The sequence below is a fragment of the Bubalus kerabau genome, chromosome 15 (genome assembly GCF_029407905.1).
Source record: "Bubalus kerabau isolate K-KA32 ecotype Philippines breed swamp buffalo chromosome 15, PCC_UOA_SB_1v2, whole genome shotgun sequence".
NCBI lineage: Eukaryota > Metazoa > Chordata > Mammalia > Artiodactyla > Bovidae > Bubalus > Bubalus kerabau.
Window position 1 is genome coordinate 84,933,924 of NC_073638.1, and position 19,438 is coordinate 84,953,361.

General features: G+C 55.8%; 1 protein-coding gene across 2 annotated transcripts in view; it reads right to left on the reverse strand.

The window, feature by feature from the left end:
* Positions 1–304: 304 nt before the first annotated feature.
* The window catches only part of NCAPD3 (non-SMC condensin II complex subunit D3), a 60,136-nt gene continuing 41,002 nt past the window's right edge, over positions 305–19,438 (reverse strand). For both annotated transcript variants that reach the window (XM_055547265.1, XM_055547264.1), the window contains exons 20-34: positions 18,217–18,324; positions 16,079–16,193; positions 15,879–15,989; positions 14,985–15,223; positions 14,798–14,877; positions 8,387–8,524; positions 8,108–8,241; positions 7,263–7,462; positions 5,449–5,559; positions 3,915–4,037; positions 3,355–3,491; positions 3,118–3,239; positions 2,045–2,143; positions 804–972; positions 305–727 (exon numbers count right to left, since the gene is read on the reverse strand). In XM_055547265.1, the coding sequence (XP_055403240.1) occupies positions 622–727; positions 804–972; positions 2,045–2,143; positions 3,118–3,239; positions 3,355–3,491; positions 3,915–4,037; positions 5,449–5,559; positions 7,263–7,462; positions 8,108–8,241; positions 8,387–8,524; positions 14,798–14,877; positions 14,985–15,223; positions 15,879–15,989; positions 16,079–16,193; positions 18,217–18,324 (1,992 nt within the window). In that variant the 3' untranslated portion in view covers positions 305–621. The remainder of the gene's footprint in view (positions 728–803; positions 973–2,044; positions 2,144–3,117; positions 3,240–3,354; positions 3,492–3,914; positions 4,038–5,448; positions 5,560–7,262; positions 7,463–8,107; positions 8,242–8,386; positions 8,525–14,797; positions 14,878–14,984; positions 15,224–15,878; positions 15,990–16,078; positions 16,194–18,216; positions 18,325–19,438) is intronic.

The following is a 19,438-nucleotide window of genomic DNA, read 5'->3' on the forward strand; positions in this document are numbered from 1 at the left end:
CCAGAACCTAAGGCCCCTCCACCACAGGGACGGCCCTCGGGACTGGACGTAAAGCAGCGCTCCTGTCGCTCTGGGTAAGAAACAGAGATTTTCTCTAAGCAGGGACTCCAGTCTACGCTAAAACAGCTGCTGTGAGGAGGCAGATGACCTGAAACTTAAAGAAAGTGTGGGTCCCTTTTCCCTAACAGGAGAGATTTGGTTTTATTCTCCTCCAACACTTTGTCAGTTAAATGACTACCAATAAAAACACTGTGCTAAAAACACTCAGAGGTTGGACTTATGCTTAACCTTTGTGCATTGGAAGAAGCTTTAAAAAGTTTGCAATTTAATAACAATAGAAAAAATATTACAGTCAGGATAACAGATATAGGAAGCAGTGTCCTTACTATAAGGAACTGGAAAACAGCTAACAGAAGCAGGACTTCTAAGAGACAACATTCTGGACTGGGACCAGAACAGAGCTTATTAGAATGAGCTGGATGTTTTTGGATATTTAAGTCCGTATTAAATACGTAAGGCATTTCCCTGGTGTGTTACAGTTCTTAACCAGGTGTTGACCAGCCACAGAGCTGAACAGGCGGGTGGCCCCGGGGCTCCAGGTGAGAACTCCCAGAGAGGTGGTCACTTGGCCCTCTTCTTGGAGGCCTGGCGGCGTGGCCTCCTGGAGGCACTGTGGTCCTCGCTTCTGGAGGGAGACCTCACGTTCCACTGGGAAGTCTGCGGGGGCCTGCGGGGGAGTGCACACGTCACGTGGGGCCCCAACCCTCAGATGGGACTGTTCTGGGCAGGGACTGGGGACTTACGGCATGTCGGGCAGTGAGAGACACAGAACGTTGTCCCCCTGGCCTGCAGCTCTTGAGCCCCGCCGGCTTCCTGGGGCACGCCTCCTGCTCCTGCTCTGGAGGGGAAGCGACTGGCCCGGTGACACGATGTAGCTGATTTCCGAGCCAAAAGTGACATTTGGGATGGTCTCTGGAAGGGGGAATATTCAGTGGAAGGGTAACAAAGGCCTTCGGGGGAGAAGCTGAGCAAGAGCAGGCGCACGGTGGGGCCAGGGCCTGCCTCCCTCCCTGGGTTCCCAGCCCTGACGGCCTTCCGAGAGCTGCTGCTCACGGCTCCTCCCCAGCCCCCCGAGGCCCCACCGCACTCAGAGCCCCTCAAGACCCCTGCTCCTGCTGCTCCTCCTGGGTGCCCTGAAGATGCCGCCCTGCTGGCTGCCCCCTGCTCACTGCCACCCACCCTCCCACCTGGGCCAACTTGGGCTTTGCATCCCAGTGCGAGCTAAACTGAGAACCTCTTTCTCTAGAGGGGAGACAGGCACCGCCCTCAGGGCAGTTGCTGGGTTTAAAGCAGGTCACTGGGGATAAGCCCTCACTCGGTGCTCGGTCAGGACAATCTGAGTGCTGAGGACACGGAGCCCCCGCTGTCATACGCTGGTGGGGCTCCCTCCCCGCCCAGGGCCGTCTGTGTCCAGAGCCCTGTGCGCTCCTCCGCCTGGGCCACGCCTGAGAGCGGGTGCTATTGCCCCGGGACGCCCCGCCCCGTCCCAATTAGCTGTGCTCTCAGCACACCCTCCAGACGGCCAGGCTCCACGTGCTCCCTGTGCTGTGACCACTGAGGTCTGGGGAGACCTTCCTGGCCGGGGGTCAGGTCTGCTGGTGCATCCGCGGTGCCACAGGCCTGGGAGCCCCTCCCGCCCCTCACCGCTGCTGTGTGGACTGAGGACAGGGCTCGGAGCCCTTCGCACAGCCCAGCATGGCCAGGTGGCCGCGCTTCTGCAGCCGACTCACCACCAAGGAGGGACCTGCTACCCCACTGCCCCTTGCTCAGTTAAATCTAGCGCTGAAAATCCCTCACAGCCACTGGCAGCACCCGGAAGGGGCCGCGGTCAGCTGTGCCCGGTCAGCAGCCGTCACAGTCACTCAGGGGCATTCAGTGTGACCACATGCCTCATGGCATGCACGAGGGAACTGTGCTGGGGCCCCTGCACACGCGGTACCCGCTGCAGAGTCAGGAGACTTGCTTGTGCCCACAGACTACTTACGCTCAGGGGTGCTGATCCCTCGCTTTGTTTCGAAGTCAACAGCTCCGCTGGACTCCGGGTCAGCTCCACTGGACTCCAGCTCCAAGACCCGCACGGGCACTGGGAGGAAAGGGGACAGCATTACCTCTCCAAAAACCCAAACAGCCCCAGAAACAAAACATGCCAAGGAGAAAAAACATTTGCAAGATACACAGTACACTCAATGTCCCAAATAAAGTTTTTATAAAGAGGTAATTCAGAAAGATACACACAAATGATAAGCATGAGAAACCATGGCCTTTCTCACTAGGATTCAAACAAATGAAATTAAAATTTTTGGCCTACAGCTCAGCAGAGAAAATGGGATATATTATGAACCCGGTTCTCTGCAGGATGTGGACTCTCGTGGGCCAAGGTGGGAATTCTTGTGAAGGGAACAAATAACAACGGTCTTACACCATCAAAAGTTTAAAAAATACTCATGGGAATTAATCTTGAAGATCATACACATACAAGTCTACATTCCAATGTTCACTGTGACGTGATTGGTTTCGGAAAAGTGAAAAATACCTACGTTTTCAGGGACAGGCAGGTGAGCCCTGCTCCATGGCCACCAAGGCCCGGGCGAGGCCGAAGAGAGCCCCCGGCCCCTCCCCGCCGAGCGCAGAGACCCCGGGACGGCCGCGGGCATGCCCCCCCCCCCCCTCCCTGAGCCGCACGCACGCCCTCCTCCCCCCCCCTCCTGCCCCTCGCTGCTGGCGGCGCGCCCGCCCTCCTCTCGCCCCTCGCTGCCAGCCGCGCTCACACCCTCCACCTCATGCTCACACCCTCCTCCTCTCGCCCCTCGCTGCCAGCCGAGCTCACACCGTCCTCCTCACACTCACGCCCTCCTCCTCACGCCCCTCGCTGCCGGCCATGTCGGCCTCACCCTGCCCTCCAGACCGTCCATTTTGAGCAGGGCTGCTGGACACCCTCCGACCCTGGGCCCGTCCCAGTGGCTCGTTTAGACAACAGACAGAAGCGCCTGACGGAGACAGGGGAGGGCCCAGGTCTCCTGAGCTCCGGGGCCGCCAGTGGACACACACGGGGCTCACCAGGGCTCTCAGGACGACTGTCTGAGGGCAGCGGACCCGTGGTCCGGCTACCGTGCCAGCGGCGCGACTCGACGACCTTCTTGACGGAACTCAGGATGTCCATGGTGCTTGCCGACATGGGCCTGTTGGCGCAAAGACACCGTGAGGCACGGAGGCGGACGTGCCCTCCTGCTCCCTGGTCCCTGCCCACGGGTGCCGGGGGCCGCCCCTGCAACGAGCTGAGCTAGCGCCGCACACCTGTCCTTGGGCACCAGAGACAGGGGTGCAGCCGTGTGTGCAGCGTGGGGCCTGGGCGTGAACGGCTGGTCCGCGGCAGCAGCCACAGGGTCTTTTTCTCGGCCAGCAGGAGCTGGAATTGTTTCCAAGCTCAGAACCTGTCACAGAAAAGAACTAAAGAGCACATCTCCCAGCACTTTGGAGGCCCAGAGGAACTCACTTCGAAACCATGTCAGACCCGGGCTCCCAGCACTGCCTCGCACAGAGCCCATGGGGCTGTCCAGGCTTCCGGGGGAGCAGCCACCCCAAGGAGGGGCTCGGGGAGACTGTGATCTCTGCCACCAAAGGAGCCAGGACCCCATCAGGGTCAGCGCTGTCTGGGAAGAGGCACACCTCCCTCCCCCACTGGGATGCGGTGACTTTCCAGCAGGGTAGGGGTGACAGGGAAGGCCCTCGCTGACGGTGCCCCCTGAGACAGGAGGCCACCAAGGTGGGTGTGGGGTGACACTGGGCAGATGGGAGCAGGGCTGCCTCCCACCGGCCGCTCTGCGCCCCGCGGCGCCCGGGGCCGCCTGCCTCACCGGCTGCTGCTGCTCAGCCAGCTGCTCCTGGTAGCGCCTCATGTCGTACTCGAGTTCTGCGGCCAGCTGCTTGTCAACTGTGAAGAAGTCCTGGACTTCATCTCCGTAATCCTGCATCACCTCCTAGAATGGACCGCGGCATCCCTGAGCGCCCCGAGCCGGCGCACGGGCTCTTCCCCACAACCTGATCACGACTCGAACACGGCAGGACGCATGCTCAGAGCAGACGGTTTCCGCTCCGTCGACCCACCAGCGGCCTGGCGCCGCTCTCCAGGAGGTGCCCCTGCAGCTGCGCTGGCCTCAGGAGCCTGGAGGCCTCCTGAACACCTGCGAGGCGCCGTGGGCCCCAGAGCTGTGGCTGCAAGCAGCCCCCAGCAGGGCTCACAACTGTGCGGCTGCAGGGCTGTGGGACCTGTCTCAGGAATCCCAGCGGGAGGCTGGCAGGCGGGCAGCACGGCATCCTGGCTAGACTGGGCACGGGGAGCCGTCCACACCGGCCTTCTCAGGATGCAGCTGAGGCTTGGGGCCATCTGTGCGTCTCCTCATGAAGTGACAGAGGCTGTGAGCACACCAGGGCTAAGGTCGAAGGCGGGGACCCAGCCTCTGTGCCATGAGGAAGAAGCCACTCTTCCCAACTACTGGAGGCAGGGAAGATCCACCTGGCCCAACCACTAGGGAGGAGCCCTCCCAGGCCTCAGGCAACCAGGGTGCTCCCAGGTGCAGGTGAGAACCATGGGGGCTGCTCCGACAGGGTCCACACAAAGCCGGGCGCACAGCCCTGCTCGAGCGTGCCCAGACGCTAGGTCTCCCTGTCCGCGTGTGTTTCAGGGGGCTACCCAAGATTTTATTCCTTTCTGAGGTTCACCGGGGCAAGGACAGTGCGAGTGACCTAAACTCCTCATTTTCTCCACACTCAGCCTTTCCCACCTTCACTTCTGTAGGATGAAGATGTATTTGAAAACTGTATTCAATGTAATCCTGCCACAGCCCTTCTTGGGAAATAAGGAATCTGAGCATTTTTTGAGAAGGAAAACAACAGCATAAACGGAAAGGGGAAATGCTGTGTTTCTCTCTGACTGATAGACTCTATAGGAAGGTCTGAGACCTCATTTCTGTGCACTCTCAGTCTGCACGTGTCCCCTGGGGAGCCCAGGGCCAGGAGGCAGAAAGGCTGCTGCTCTGAGCAGCACCCCCAACTGGAACCCAGACCCAGAGCCAGGGGTGAGCTCCCGTCAGCAATGAGCACCTCCACTTCACCCCATGCAGACTGAACCAAGACGGGCCTGTTTGTGGCCGCAGATGAGAAACTTCAAACCTGAACCTAACGGTCAGTAAGGACACAGACCCAACTCCCCAGGAAAGGCAGAAATAGCTTCTGGGGGACCTGTGGTCCCTCTGTCTTCTCTCCCAGTCAAAGGTCAGCCTGAGGCCCTGCTCCAAGCCACGGTGGACCTATGGTCAGGACTGTAGGGTCCTGAGTGACCAGTGGGGGCTGGGGGGCAGGGGGCAACCACACAGCCCGAGGCCTCCTTACCCTGAGGTAGAGCATGAGTTCTCGCAGAGCTGGGATCTTGTTCTTTTCTAGGGCAGACTTCAGGGAGGTGATAATTGGAATAATCATTTCTATTAAATTCCTCTTTTGAACCTGTGGTAGCAAAAGAAGGCTGTTTCAGATGCATGAAGTTCTGAAAGACAAACGTGTTCCCTTCACCTGGTTCTTGCATGGCCCATCTCGAACATGATGTCAAGTTTACTTTTTATTTTTGGTGTCATTCTGAGGACTGGAGAGGAAGTTACCTCAGCTGGGGAGACTAGGAAACCATCACTGCAAAATGGCGCAAAGCGGGAGGCAGACATGTACTAGTCTTATTCCTAAACAAGAAGAAGGAACTAGAAATACAGTAGAGCCTTGAACAGCCCTGTAAGTACAGAGCCTCACCTGTGTGGGAAGGAAGGAGTTGGCACCCCCGCCCCCCGCCTGCTCAAGGGTCAACTGAATGAAGGACTGAAAACGAGCTCTCAGCCTTCCCACGAGCCCGTCACACAGCCTGGCTACACCCCGGGCTCCTCCACGAGATGAGAGGGGGCTCGGCCCTGCCGCACGAGCACGCCCGTGTCCCTGCAGGTGGGGTGGCATGGGAAGGGCTGGGCCTGGAGAGGGTGTGGGTCCCTCTCTGAGACTCTGCACACAGGGGAAGATCTGCCGGGTAGTCACACACGGCCTTCACCAAGAGTGAGCGCCAAGCACAAATGTCTGTGGCAAATCTCTGAGAATTAGACACAACGCACTGCACTGGCCCACGCACGCCAGACTGCCCTTCAGAACCTGAAAATCATTCTTTTCTCATTTAAAGTCACTAGTATGTATGAAGACAACAGCACCCCACTCCAGTACTCTTGCCTGGAGAATCCCGTGGACGGAGGAGCCTGGTAGGCTGCAGTCCATGGGGCCGCTAAGAGTTGGACATGACTAAGCGACTTCATTTTCACTTTTCACTTTCATGCACTGGAGAAGGAAATGGCAACCCACTCCAGTGTTCTTGCCTGGAGAATCCCAGGGATGGGAGAGCCTGGTGGGCTGCCGTCTATGGGGTCACACAGAGTCGGACACGACTGAAGTGACTCAGCAGCAGCAGCAGCAGCAGATGTTATTTACTTGTAATCCACTCACTTCTAAAGACTTACCAGAGTTCTTGAAACAGGAGGACCAAGACTAAAGAAATAATTTAATAAAGATGAGTCTGAGCAAAGGCTAAGTTAGGGAGAGCCTTAAAAAGTGGCTTAAACGCATTCACTCCACAAACATCATCCAATACCTTCTCTGCACTGGACACCCGGCTAACCTCCCAGGCAGCACAAATGGGGCCAAGAACTCAGCCGTCAAGCTGCTTCCAGGCCAGGCTGTGTGCCACGACGTGAGGCTGGCAAGGTGTGAGGGGCCGTGGGAGCGCCCGGGAGTGAAGGGGCAGGGCAGGGTGTGTGTCTGGGGGACTCTGGTTGGGCAGGCGGCACAGGGAAGGCCGGGTGGGGAGAGGCCCCGCAGGCGGAGGCGTGGCCCCTCGGAGACCAGAGCCGGAGGGCTGCAGGGTGGGGGGGCGTGGGCCAGGGCACACATGGGCATCGAGAGTTCACCCAAAAGGTGACAGGACGCCTCCAACCCACTTTCTAAAGATATCGTGAGTGGGCGTGACGTGCACAGACACACCAGGCCAGGCGCGCGCGAGCTGCCAGGGCCACAGGCGCAGGCAGGGAAGAGCCCCGGGCAGGGTGGGTGTTCAGGTGAGGCTGGAGGGGGCCTCGGGAGAGCCCGGGACAGGGCACCCAGCCCTCTGGGAGCAACACACTCACCTGCGAGAGGAGCTTCTTCTGCGACTCCTGCAGGGCCGCTCTGGCAGGGGCCAGCTCCTCCTCCTCCCCCAGCTGGTCCCTGTCTGCTCTGGCCCTGAGCGCCTGCAGCCTGATCTCCTTCGAGCTGAGCACTTCAAACGTGTCCGAGAGCAGCTCGCTGGCTTCCATGTCCAGGGGCAGGTCGCCGTCAGCGAAGCAGGCTGGAGGAAGCAGAGGCGGACCCTGAGAACTGCTGCCCGCAGTCGGGGCGGGTGGTGCTGGGCATGAATGGAGGCAGTGGCCTGCCGGCCTGAGGGCAGGGCGGATGGCTGAGGGCGACGGGGTCAGGACGTCAGGATTGGGACGTCAGGCAGACGGCAGAGGGCGCCGGGGTTAGGATGTCGGGCCGATGGCCTAGGACACCAGGGTCAGGACATTGGGCCAACGGCGGAGGGCGTCGGGATCAGGATGTTGGGTCAACAGCCGAGGGTGTCGGGGTCAGGACGTCCGGGTCAGGACGTCGGGCCAATGGCTGAGGGCGTCGGGGTCAGGACGTCGGGCCGATGGCCTAGGACACCAGGGTCAGGACATCAGGCAAACGGCCAAGGGTGTCGGGCTGATGGCTGAGGGCGTCAGGGTCAGGACGTCGTGGTCAGGACATCATGCTGACGGCCGAGGGCGTTGGGGTCGGGACGTCGGGATTGGGACATCAGGTGGACGGCAGAGGGCGCCGGGGTCAGGACGTCGGGCCGACGGCCGAGGATGCCGGGGTCGGGACGTCGGGGCCCCTGGGCTGCAGTGGGGCTGGACCCCCAGCTACTCAGCAGTTCCCTCCACACGCTTTACCCCCATCTGCCCGGTCCTACCCAGGACGTTTTCGAAGATTCTGGAAGTGATATTGAACCGCTGCTCGTCCGTGAAGTGTTCCAAGAGGAACTTGTATATCCTCATCCTTCTCTCCCTGTTCTTACCCCCCTTCAGGGAGAAGAGCCGCTTCTCTCTGGGACAGAGCAGGACCGTCTCAGCACAGCCCCTCGGCGAGGCTAGAGGCCCTCTCTCCCCTGGGCCACCCGCCAGAGGGCCGCCGTGCCTGATGGTGATGCTGCCCCCTGGGCCCTCCGCGCCACCCCCGCCTCGGCACTGACCTGTCTGACTGGGGGAACCTATTGAAACTTTCATGCTTCTCATAGCCGGTGAAATGGAAGATGCATTCGATGAAGTGCTGGTAGAATATGGTCGGGTTCCTCTTCAGGAGCAGATGCACCAGGCAGACCTCCCCGGTGCTGCAGAGAAGGGACGGGGCCGGGTGACGCCGCGGACGCCTCGCAGGCCCCCAGGAGCCCTCCCGCAGAGGCCACGATGTAGGGCACCGGCTCTCTGGCGCACGCAGCTCTGGGGCCGGGCCCGCCCTGTGAACCCAGGCTCCCCAGCTGTGCTTGCAAGCTCACAACCCACCGTCAGTCAGCCACACCTCTCATGCAGGAGCCCCCTAAGCTGCCCCTTCAGGTGGACCTGCCAGCCATGACCACCCGAGGCCTCCTGCCTCAGCCTGAACTCTCCTGAGGACCAACACGAAACCCACGAGTGGGCAGACAGGACCGTCCACAGGCGGCCACCACTCAACCCAGGCGGCAAAGGGCCACAGGGCAGCACCCACAGCCCCCCGAGGGACAGGGCGGGTGTCCAGGCCGGGCCAACCCAGGAGTGGGAAGGCTCTGACCCAGTGCCCCACCAGACCCACATTTCCCCACACCTTGAGCTGACTGCAATCTCCAGCTGCCAGGAGCCCATCCCCCAGGGGAAGGATGGGGGACAACTCTGAACGCGCTGCTCTTGGCCGTGGGATGCACAAGACCCGCGACAGCCCTCCCGGCAGCTCTCCTCCAGGCTCAGGACGTGGTCAGTCTGCTCAGAGCTCACACGCAGCCAGTCAGAGATGGCCACTCAGAGACCTCAACAGGGCAGTGACCTGCTGCCAACGGCGACCTCGGACTGTTCACCGGATGCACCCTCGAGCACACAACTGCTAAAGCGCCATCTGCTCGGGGGAATCCCTGGGGAGGAGGCCTGCCAATTCGAGTCAGATCCCTGGGTCGGGAAGATCCCCTGGAGAAGGGCATGGCAACCCACTCCAGTATTCTGGCCTGGAGAATCCCATGGGCAGAGGAGCCTGGCGGACTGCAGTCCACGGGGTCACACAGAGCAGGACATGACTGAGTGACTAAGACTTTCAGACGTTCAACATCAGATGCTGGTCCATTCGCTTTAGGTCAAAAGTAGGTACAGGCAGGGACGCACGGGCAAGCACCCTGGTGAATCACCAGCTTAACCAGCTGAACGAGTCAACTCCACAGGAATGTAAATGACGCGCGGGGTCTGGACACAGGCGGAAGGCAGGTCCAGAGCGGGGAGGACGCCCAGCCGCACGGACAGGCCCACAGGGAGAGACTCGCCTTGAGCGCATGAGGACACACACAGCCCGCCAGCCTGACCGACTCGCCAAGAGGGGCCATGTGGCATCTGTCAGCTGAAAAGTCACACGAAACCAGCGTCCTCCACGGTGCCCGCTGGGGCCAGCCCCTTCTCCTGCCCTCCTCACCCCCAGGACCCTGAACTGGAACCACACACAACACACCACCAAGTCAGGGACACTGCAGACTTCACACAGCAGAACCACCTCACGTGAAAAACAGAGCAAAGGGCAGTCATCCCAAGGAGCACTAAGAATCCAAATCTCCGTTTCGTCAGCCCGACAGGCTCAAGGGGCAAGCAGCGTGGTCACTTCCTTCTTAGATCAAGCAGAAAACACACATGTTCCTCTTCTTTCAGATCTCTTCCTACACACATGCTACTCTGAAGCTGGTATCCGCTTGGTGGAGGACACATGGATGACTCAGAGTCCCGACCCGGACGCCCTCGGGCTGGGACGGGGATGGACCCCGGCCCACATTGACCCCGGCCGTGAGCAGATGGGGATGGACCTCCGCCCTGCACTGACTGCCACCGTGAGCAGATGGGGATGGACCCCTGCCCCATGCTGACCACGGCCGTGAGCGGGATGGACCCTCGCCCCGCGCTGACCACCACCGTGAGCAGATGGGGATGGACCCTTGCCCCGCACTGACCACCACCGTGAGCAGACGGGGATAGACCCCCACCTCGTGCTGACCGCGGCCGAGATAGGGATGGACCCCCTCCCCGCGCTGACCGCAGCCATGATGGGGGTGGACCCCCACCCTGTGCCGACCCCTGCCCTGCACTGACCGTGGCCGTGATGGGGTTGGACCCCTGCCCCACACTGGCTGCCGCCCCGCTGACCACCGCCATGATGGGGATGGAGCCCTGCCCCCACGCTGACCGCCGCCCACGCTGACCACAGCCGTGAGCAGGACCCACGGCCCTGCCTCTCAGCCCTCCCTGCTGTCACCTGAGCTCCCGTCCCAGGTCTGCTTTGCCACCTGTATCTTGTCATGTGCGCTGTGGTCCTGCTCCCACAACATGCTGACTGCTCCCCATTCTGTCCCTCCTCTTCTCAGCTAGCGGGCTGTCCTTCAAGGACCCAGGGAATGAGGCCCACCCTCTGCCTCAATCATCTTCATTCACTGACTCATGCAGTGTCCCCTGAGTGTCTCCTTGGCCTCAGGCCGTCTCAGACAGGAAGGATGCCAGTAAACAAGACAACCTCCGACTCCAGGATGCCTGTGTCCCATCAGGTGGGCAGATGTTATCAAAACCACACAGAATGTGTTGACAAAAGTGATCTGAAGCAAAAGGCGGCTGGGAGGGCGTGGGGGAAAGGGAGGGGGCCAGCTGCTGGGGAGAACCCATGTCCTCCCCTAGGGTCACCAGGTTCAGCCTTTCCTCTGGCCACTCCTGAACACATCTGTTTCACCCTCACCTGCTTGCTAACTGCTTCCTGATTTTCTCCACTCCAAGCCCCAACATCACTGCTAGGGCATGCATACCAGTATGTGTTCCCCGAATTCCTGCGCTGGAAACCAGGCCCCCAAGGGGGTGCTATCAGGAGGTGAACATCTGGGAGGAGACTGGCCCACGAAGGCCAGGCTCTCGCGAACGGGGTGAGTATCTTATAAACAAAGTCCTGGAGTCCCTCCCTCCCTCCCTCCCACCTCGTGAGGACACGGGGCCATGTAGACAGGGTGGGGGTCTGGCTCCCTAGAAACTGCTTTGCTGGCGCCCACCTCAGACTTCCCACCTCCAAGCAGGGAGGGGGCAGTGTCTGCTGCTCATCAGCTGCCCAGGCTGTGGGGCTTGCTCCAGGAGCCTGGCCAGCCTGTGACAGTCTCTCAGAGCACCTTCAGTTCCAAACAGCCTCCTGTCCTCCCGGCTTCATCGACTCCAGGGACCCAGGCTCTGCGACAACGCTGGAGCCCCCGCCGAGGTCGGCGAGCCGCCCACAGTTCCGACAGCTCTCTGACTCCCTCGTCCCTTCACCTGTCCCGCACAGAACCCTCTGGATCCTCAGTGGTGCACTTTTCTCCCAAATCGAGCAATCACTGCTTTTCTTTCTTTTCTACGTCACCGGCCCATCACTGCAGTCCCCTTCCAGCCCTGCCTTCCTGCAGAGCTGCAGCATCTGCCCTGCCCCCTGAGACAGCCGACCTGTTGCCTGGCCATCATCCTGACTGCTGTCTGCAGGGCTCACCTGGTGGGCAGACAGGGTACATCGCATACAAGCTTACAGCCTCCACACTGGGGGTTTATATTTTAGGACCAATCCAAAATGTCACGCAAGGAAACCACAATCTAAGACACACGCACCCCAGTGTTCACTGTAGTACTGGGCACAGCAGCCGGGACACGGAAGTGACTTAAATGCCCATCAGCAGAGGAACAGATACAGATGATGCGGTGCATATATACTATGGAATATTACAGCGGAGGATCAGATACAGATGATGCGGTGCATGTATACTATGGAATATTACAGCGGAGGATCAGATACAGATGATGCGGTGCATATATACTATGGAATATTACAGCGGAGGATCAGATACAGATGATGCGGTGCATGTATACTATGGAATATTACAGCGGAGGATCAGATACAGATGATGCGGTGCATATATACTATGGAATATTACAGCGGAGGATCAGATACAGATGATGCGGTGCATGTATACTATGGAATATTACAGCGGAGGATCAGATACAGATGATGCGGTGCATGTATACTATGGAATATTACAGCAGAGGATAAGATACAGATAATGCAGTGCATGTATACTATGGAATATTACTCAGCCAGAAGAAGGGAATAATGCCATGTGCAACAACATGGATGGACCTGGAGATTATCATACCCAGTGGGGGAAGGAAGACAAACATCATGATACCACTCACAGGTGGAGTCTAAAAAATGCTACAAATGAACTGATTTACAAAAAGAAGAGCCACAGATGGAGAAAACAAACTTATGGCTACCAAGGGGGAAAGGAGGGGAGGGATAAATTGGGAGGTTGGGATTGACATTGGAAAAGACCCTGATGCTGGATCAGGAAAAGACTGAAGGCGGGAGGAGAAGGGGACGACAGAGAATGAGATGGTTGGAAGGCATCACCAACTCAATGGACATGAGTTTGAGTAAACTCCGGGAGCTGGTGATGCACGGGGATGCCTGGCGTGCTGCAGTCCATGGGGTCGCAAAGAGTCAGACACAACCGAGCAACTGAACTAGGATTGACATATACACACTATTATACATAAAACAAGGACCTGCTGCATAGCACAGGGAACACACTTCATACTCTTTAATGACCTATATGGGAAAAGAATCTAAAAAAGAGTGGATACATGTATAATATAACTGAGTCACTTTGCTGTACAGCAGAAACACAACACTGTCAATCAACTATACTCCAATAAAAATTGATTTAAAAAACAGTCATACAATTTTGCTAATGCTGGAATCGTCAAGAAATCCACCTAGATCAAAAGTAAATTCACAGGGCTCTGCAGCTACAGTCTCTTGTGAAGATCTGTCCTAGCAGACACATACGGAAAAATTAACATGTATAAAGGAAGCAGATAGGCCTGACCTTTGGCCTAAAAATAGATGAACAGGTTTATTTAAATTAGCTTTTCAAAGCTCTTCAAATCATGCTCCACATTTTGCCGTGATTCAAACCAACTCAGAAGGCAGGGCTAAAATGGGTGAGAGGCACTCTGCAGAGACACCTGCCTGTCCTCTAGTGTCCCTCTGGCTTGTGACTTCATCACCGCGTGCTCCTCACAGCGATCGAGACTGTAATGCGCACGGGAGGGGCCGACGCACTGCGCTCCTCTCTGCTCCTGGGCCCCCACGGCACACGGGGCCTGGGGCTGGCCTGGCGGGAGAAGGTGAGAGGGCACCGCGCAGCGGCCCAACACCTTCCCCACTTACGCAGAGAGAAAGGAAACGCAGGAGCCTCAGCCTCCGACATGGCTCTAGACATGCTGATCAGCACGCCAGCCTTCTCCCAGCTTGTCAGGTAAATGCTCCTCCTTGCAGAAACATACGCAAAGGAGACCAAACAGAAATTCTTCCATGGAACCCAGAGTAAACCACTGGTGATGATATTTAGAACAAGTAAAAGTGAAAGTGTTAGTTGCTCAGTCCTGTCCAACTCTTTATGACCCCATGGACTGTAGCCCACCAGGCTCCTCTGTCCATGGGATCCTCCAGGCAAAAATACTGGAGTGAGTAGCCATTCACTTCTCCAGGGGATCTTCCTGACCCAGGCATCAAACTGGGTCTCCTGCATTTCAGGCGGATACTTTAGTGTCTGAGCAACCAGGGAAGACCATTTAGAACCAGAGGGACCCATTATTATATGCTATAGAGTTAATGAATTTGTAAAGACCGCTTTTCAACTGTGGCCGCTCCTGCCATGCATTCAACACTCTATTTTCCAATTACAGACTTGCTTTAAACAGCATTATTCATGTAACACAACTGAGGTTAGCAAATTCTGTGAGATCATTCCTCAACCCCTTGAAAAGAAATCTTTAAAAAATTCCAGAAGGACAAGAATGAACAAGTGGCAAGGCAACTCTCTTTCCTTCTAATACTCAGGAAATACCCATTTCCAAGGAGCCCTGTGAACTGTACACTCTCATTCCACACTGAGCAATTCTGTCTTAACTCCTAGAACGCCCTCCTTAGTTTCTGCACTTAGAGGAAAGCCTGAAGCCTTATGCTACTGGCCTAGAAGTCGACTGTAAGTCACGCTGTGGGCACAGCTTCTGCTCCAGCAGCCGGCGTGGCCGCGGCTCGCCCTGCTCTCACGCCTCTGCTTGGGACGGGCAGCATCAGCAGGTGTGTTCGGGGCTGGGCTTCTCCCGAGGCCACCGGGACCACGGTGCTTTTGTTCTTAAACTTACATGAAAACTAAAGCTTTGTTGTGCAGTTCAGTACTTTAAGAGTTGACTGATTATCTAGCAACTGCCAAAACCTCACTAAACCCCACACGACACAAATCCAAAGCAATTTTAAAGAGAACTTTCCAGAATCGAGGCCGATCGCTCGGCTGCCTGTTGCGAGGCAAGAGGCTCACCTGGCGACCTCTGGGTTCGGGTCCACGACTGTGATGACAAAGCGGAAGAACAGGCAGCCCTTCCACCTCACAAAGTCCTCCTGCAGAGAGGAGGGGGACGCACACTTACTCCGCTGCTCAGACCCCGCCCCCGCCCCCCCCCCCCCCCCACCAGGGGCTGCCGCTGGCAGGCTGCCCCGACGCACACCTGCAGGAGGCCCGTGAGCAGGAGCAGCGCCTGCTTCCGGACGAACGGGTTCGGGTCCTTCAGACACGTGCAGATGGTGGGGACGTACTTGTCCACCAGGGCCGTGTAGCGGACGCAGAGGTCACACAGGACGATGACGATGTTGTTGAGGACGTTCCCGTCTATGCCCACCTCCAGCTCCCGCACCAGGACGGGGACGCTCTCCTTCGCGAGGTCGTCGTGCTGTAAGCACAGCTTCCCTGTCCCCAAGAGACAGACCCCAACTCTACTCTCATTCACCGCCTCACGGGTTCTCCAGCTAGATCTTTCCAGGGATTTTAGTTACAGTTAAAACATCACATCAACAACCACAAACAAAGAAGCCAAAGGCAGACAGACCCATACTAAATATTATGATGCTCAAAATACATACACTCCCCACCCCCAGGTTACACGAGACAGACACACTGAGATACTCCTCTATGGCAGTACAAATGCCTTCTTCTAAGGTCAACATATGAATTTTACAGTTTTCGACTTACCTGGAAAATGACCAATAAAATGTAACTGATGATACTTATTTTTGATTATACACATAATCAATATAAGTAAAAAGTTTCGTAATGAACTTGAAACCTGAGCTAGGCAAACACGATTGTGTCCTTCCCTTCACTTCTCGTTCAGTCAGGAGAGAAAAGGACGCTGCTGAGTTTTGTGTCTGCACCTTTTTTTTTTTGGCCTGGAGAACACTTTGCTCTTATTTAGTTCTGAGATTTTAGAAAAATCTGATGGACAGACTGAGTGTAAAAGCACCACGGGAGCCCCCGTGTACTGACGGTGAGGGCCCTGCAGGGCTGCACCCGCAAGGTACAGATCACTGGCTTACTGGAGACTCCAGTAAAATTCCTCACTCACCCAGGGTGATGACGGCGTGTGCTCTGACCACTGAGGGCATGACCACGCCCTGGACCTGGGAGAGGGGCTGGGAGGCTGGGGCCACACTGCTGCCCGGGGGTGCCTGGGGCCCTGCAGGAGGGAGGGGAGGTGGGCTTACTGTACCACTCAGGGCGAGGCCGGCCCTGGGCAGAGGGCATGGGGCGCGTCAAGGGCCTTACGAGGCTCTCTGCTGGGAGACGCGGCCAGGATAGACAGAATCAGGAGGGTGGTCCTCTGGTCCACTCTGGCTGGACAGAGCTGAGCGATGTCTCCTAAGGTGAAAACATACTTCACCTGCAAAGAGAATGGGTTCTGCAGTAAGAGTATGGCAAAGGAAAACGAACTCTAGCGGGATGAAGGCCGTGTCAGCGGAGTTCTCTTTTTGTCCTGTTAATTAAATGATTGTCTTTTTCCTCCGAAACAAGACACGGCCATTGGAAAAACTCAGCCACTGCCTAAACTAGGGTGACCACATAGTTGTATCATCTCCCTCCAGATACTCCTGCAAGTCAAAGGGGCGCTGGCCAGCAGGTACACTGTGATAACAGGGGTGAGCTCGGCGCTCCCGAGCAAACAGGAACACGGAGCAGCCGACTCACAATCCCGCCACCCACAAGACACCATCCTTGTTTTTCTGGATGACTTTCTTTTCCAAGTATTGTTATGGTCACAGGGCTTCATGCTTGCGTTTCTCCCACACTTACCAATCACACTAGGTTGAAGGCCGCAGTTCTAAATTTCAGCATCAGGCATTCTTTCATGTCAATGTAGACAACAAACACGTGTGACAAATACACAAAAGTATGCTAGAAATCAAGAACGTCATCAAAGCTTACCACGCTATCACCATGCGTCTACGTGACCGAATCCTTTGCTGTCTGCATCGTCTCCGACGCACAGCCCTGCACGCTGGGACAGCGCTCTGCCTCCTCAGAAGGGTCGTGCAGGACGAGGGGGCATAGAGCCTGCTACACACTTTAAATGCACTTTCAAATCGTCCTCCTGGTTAGCTTACTAAGATTCCTCCCGGAACTCACTAAAACCTCAAGGCACCATTACTGTGTCTTTATTGAGGATGTTCAGCTTAATACTTAAGCAACACTGTTTTAATTATTCAATCATAAAAATGCAAGGGTGATATTAACTAAACAGTAAAATGTTAAATAAAGACCTTTTAGAGTAAGAAAGCTAATAATGATATGTGTGCTTAGAGAGACCTGAACATACTGTATCTCAGTGGACTGATGGAATATTTGAATTATATTTAAATAAGAGTGAAGTAAATAATATATATACGGGAAACTTCTCCATATATTTTGACTGAAGGGTAGATTTTGGTGACATACTGAACAGGAAAAATAGGCTTACTAAGGAAAACTCCCTGGTCATATTACACGTTTTTCTTAGACTGGGTAGGGAATCCCAGACCTATCAACAGAGAAAGACCCTCCAGAGAAGCCCTGGGTCTCGGCCACTCTACACACTGTGGCCTCTGACCCAAAACACCAGGGTTCCTATTGATTAGGGTAATTCTAATTACTGAACTGGGAGCGTATTGATGTCTTAGCACAAAGGTTCTTCTCCTCCAAAATATCCAAACATAACCATTGACCCCCAGCTTCAAGTGCGAGGGGGAACTGAACTCAACAGGGGGGAACAGGAGCTGAACAAACAGATGAGGAAAATGGCCAGTTTCCGCCGAGTGAGAGCCTAGCCTGAAAGGCCCTTACTGGACAGTGTCAGATGCCAGAACCAGAAACACCGATGTTTTGCTGACAGCCAGCCCCTAGGCTGAGAAAACAGGCCCCGTGTGCAAAGACTCAAAGGCACCTCTTCCAGATACAATTTCTAAAGTGGGTGCATGTCACACACTCTCACTGCTCCCAGGGCAGGAATTTCTCCAGCTTTCAAACATCTCTTCTTGTTTCACATGTGACCTGGGAACTGTTCTATAGTCTGATGTTCAAACCACTCAGCAGACACAGTAGACAATCTTAAAAAACATCAAAGTCAAGCCCAAAGAAGCAAGAGTACTCTCTTCTCACCTGTTACTTCTGAGCTCACAACACACACTGTGTTCTCCCTATTGGATCAGGAATCTCACAGGACCCAACTGGGAGAAGCATTTGCCATCATTTCCCCCAGGTAGTAAGTGAGAAGAAAATGAATAGGTCACCAGTAAAAAATTCTAGAAAAGAAGAGTAAGCACCAGGCTAGGAACACCCTCTCCTGTTCACGGTGCTGCACACACACCACAGAGGCACTCACAGCCCTGCCAGCGCGGGAGGAGGAGGGTGGGGGGACGGCAGCCACTCACCATCAGGTCTTCTCTCATCCGGCCCAGCCCGTCCTCCTTCAGGATGATGTCGGAAAGGTGGCGCACGCAGGTGGCGAGCACGTCCCCAGACGCCTGCGCCAGTAACTCCTGTGGCAAGTCAAAGGTCACCTCTGAGGGGCACCAGGCATCCAGCAGACTGCCCATGGCATACAACTTGCACAGAAGAAACGCTATGGCCTCCAAATGCATAAACTGGAAGCCACGAAAAATCTGAGCCATCATGTTTTTGCATCTTTGCTCTTTCTTTTAGCGACCTGGCAATACGAACTGGTTAAGTGGAATTCACAAAGAATACTTTATGTATAGTCTTTCAAATACACTCTACATACTACATTTTGTATGCATACACATATTTTATATATAAAAGTCTTTTGCATATATAAAGTCTTTCTTTCTACGTTTGCTCTATAAGAGGGAAAGACATCTACTCAGGAAGGTCTAGCGCCCGAATTTCTAAGAGATCTGTAACACCAATGCTCCTCCAATAACAAACACATTGCAATTCTTCCGGCATATGTAGACAGTGAATTAACTGCTGTACTAAAGAGTGTATTTTAAATAAACAGACTAAAAAAAAAAAAATAGTTGTTATCCTCCTGGAATGTATTCATTAGAGACAAGTTTTCAGAGTCTCTTGTTAGTGAAAGTGACTTCCAGGGGTCCCATCTCCAGCCCACGCACCTCACCGCCCACAACGGGCTGCAGAGGGTCTCGGCTGCTCCCTATGACCTGGGTGTCACTAACACCCAGGCGGACCCGAGCGGCTCCACACCATGACGGGCACCACACTGTCAGACAGTCACTGTCTTTTATATCTTTAGTTTACTTTTAACTGGAGGACAATGACTTTACAGCACTGTGATGGTTTGTGCCAGGTATCCGCATGAACCGGCCACAGGCGCACATGTGTCCCCGCCCTCTGAGACCTCCCGTGCACCCCCCTCCCCTCCCACCCCTCCAGGCGGCCACAAGCACACGCTCTGGGCTCTCTACACCACAGAGCAGCTCCCCCCGCTGTCTATTCCACACACGGTGGTTTCCATGCTCAGCGCCGCACTCTCATGCCCTCCCACCCTCTCCCTCTCTCAGGGTCACATGTCTGCATCTCCTTTGCTGTCCTGTAAATGACATCATCAGTACCATCTTCCTAGATTTTACTTTTTTTCTCAAGTGCACACAGAACATTCTCCAGGAGAGATCA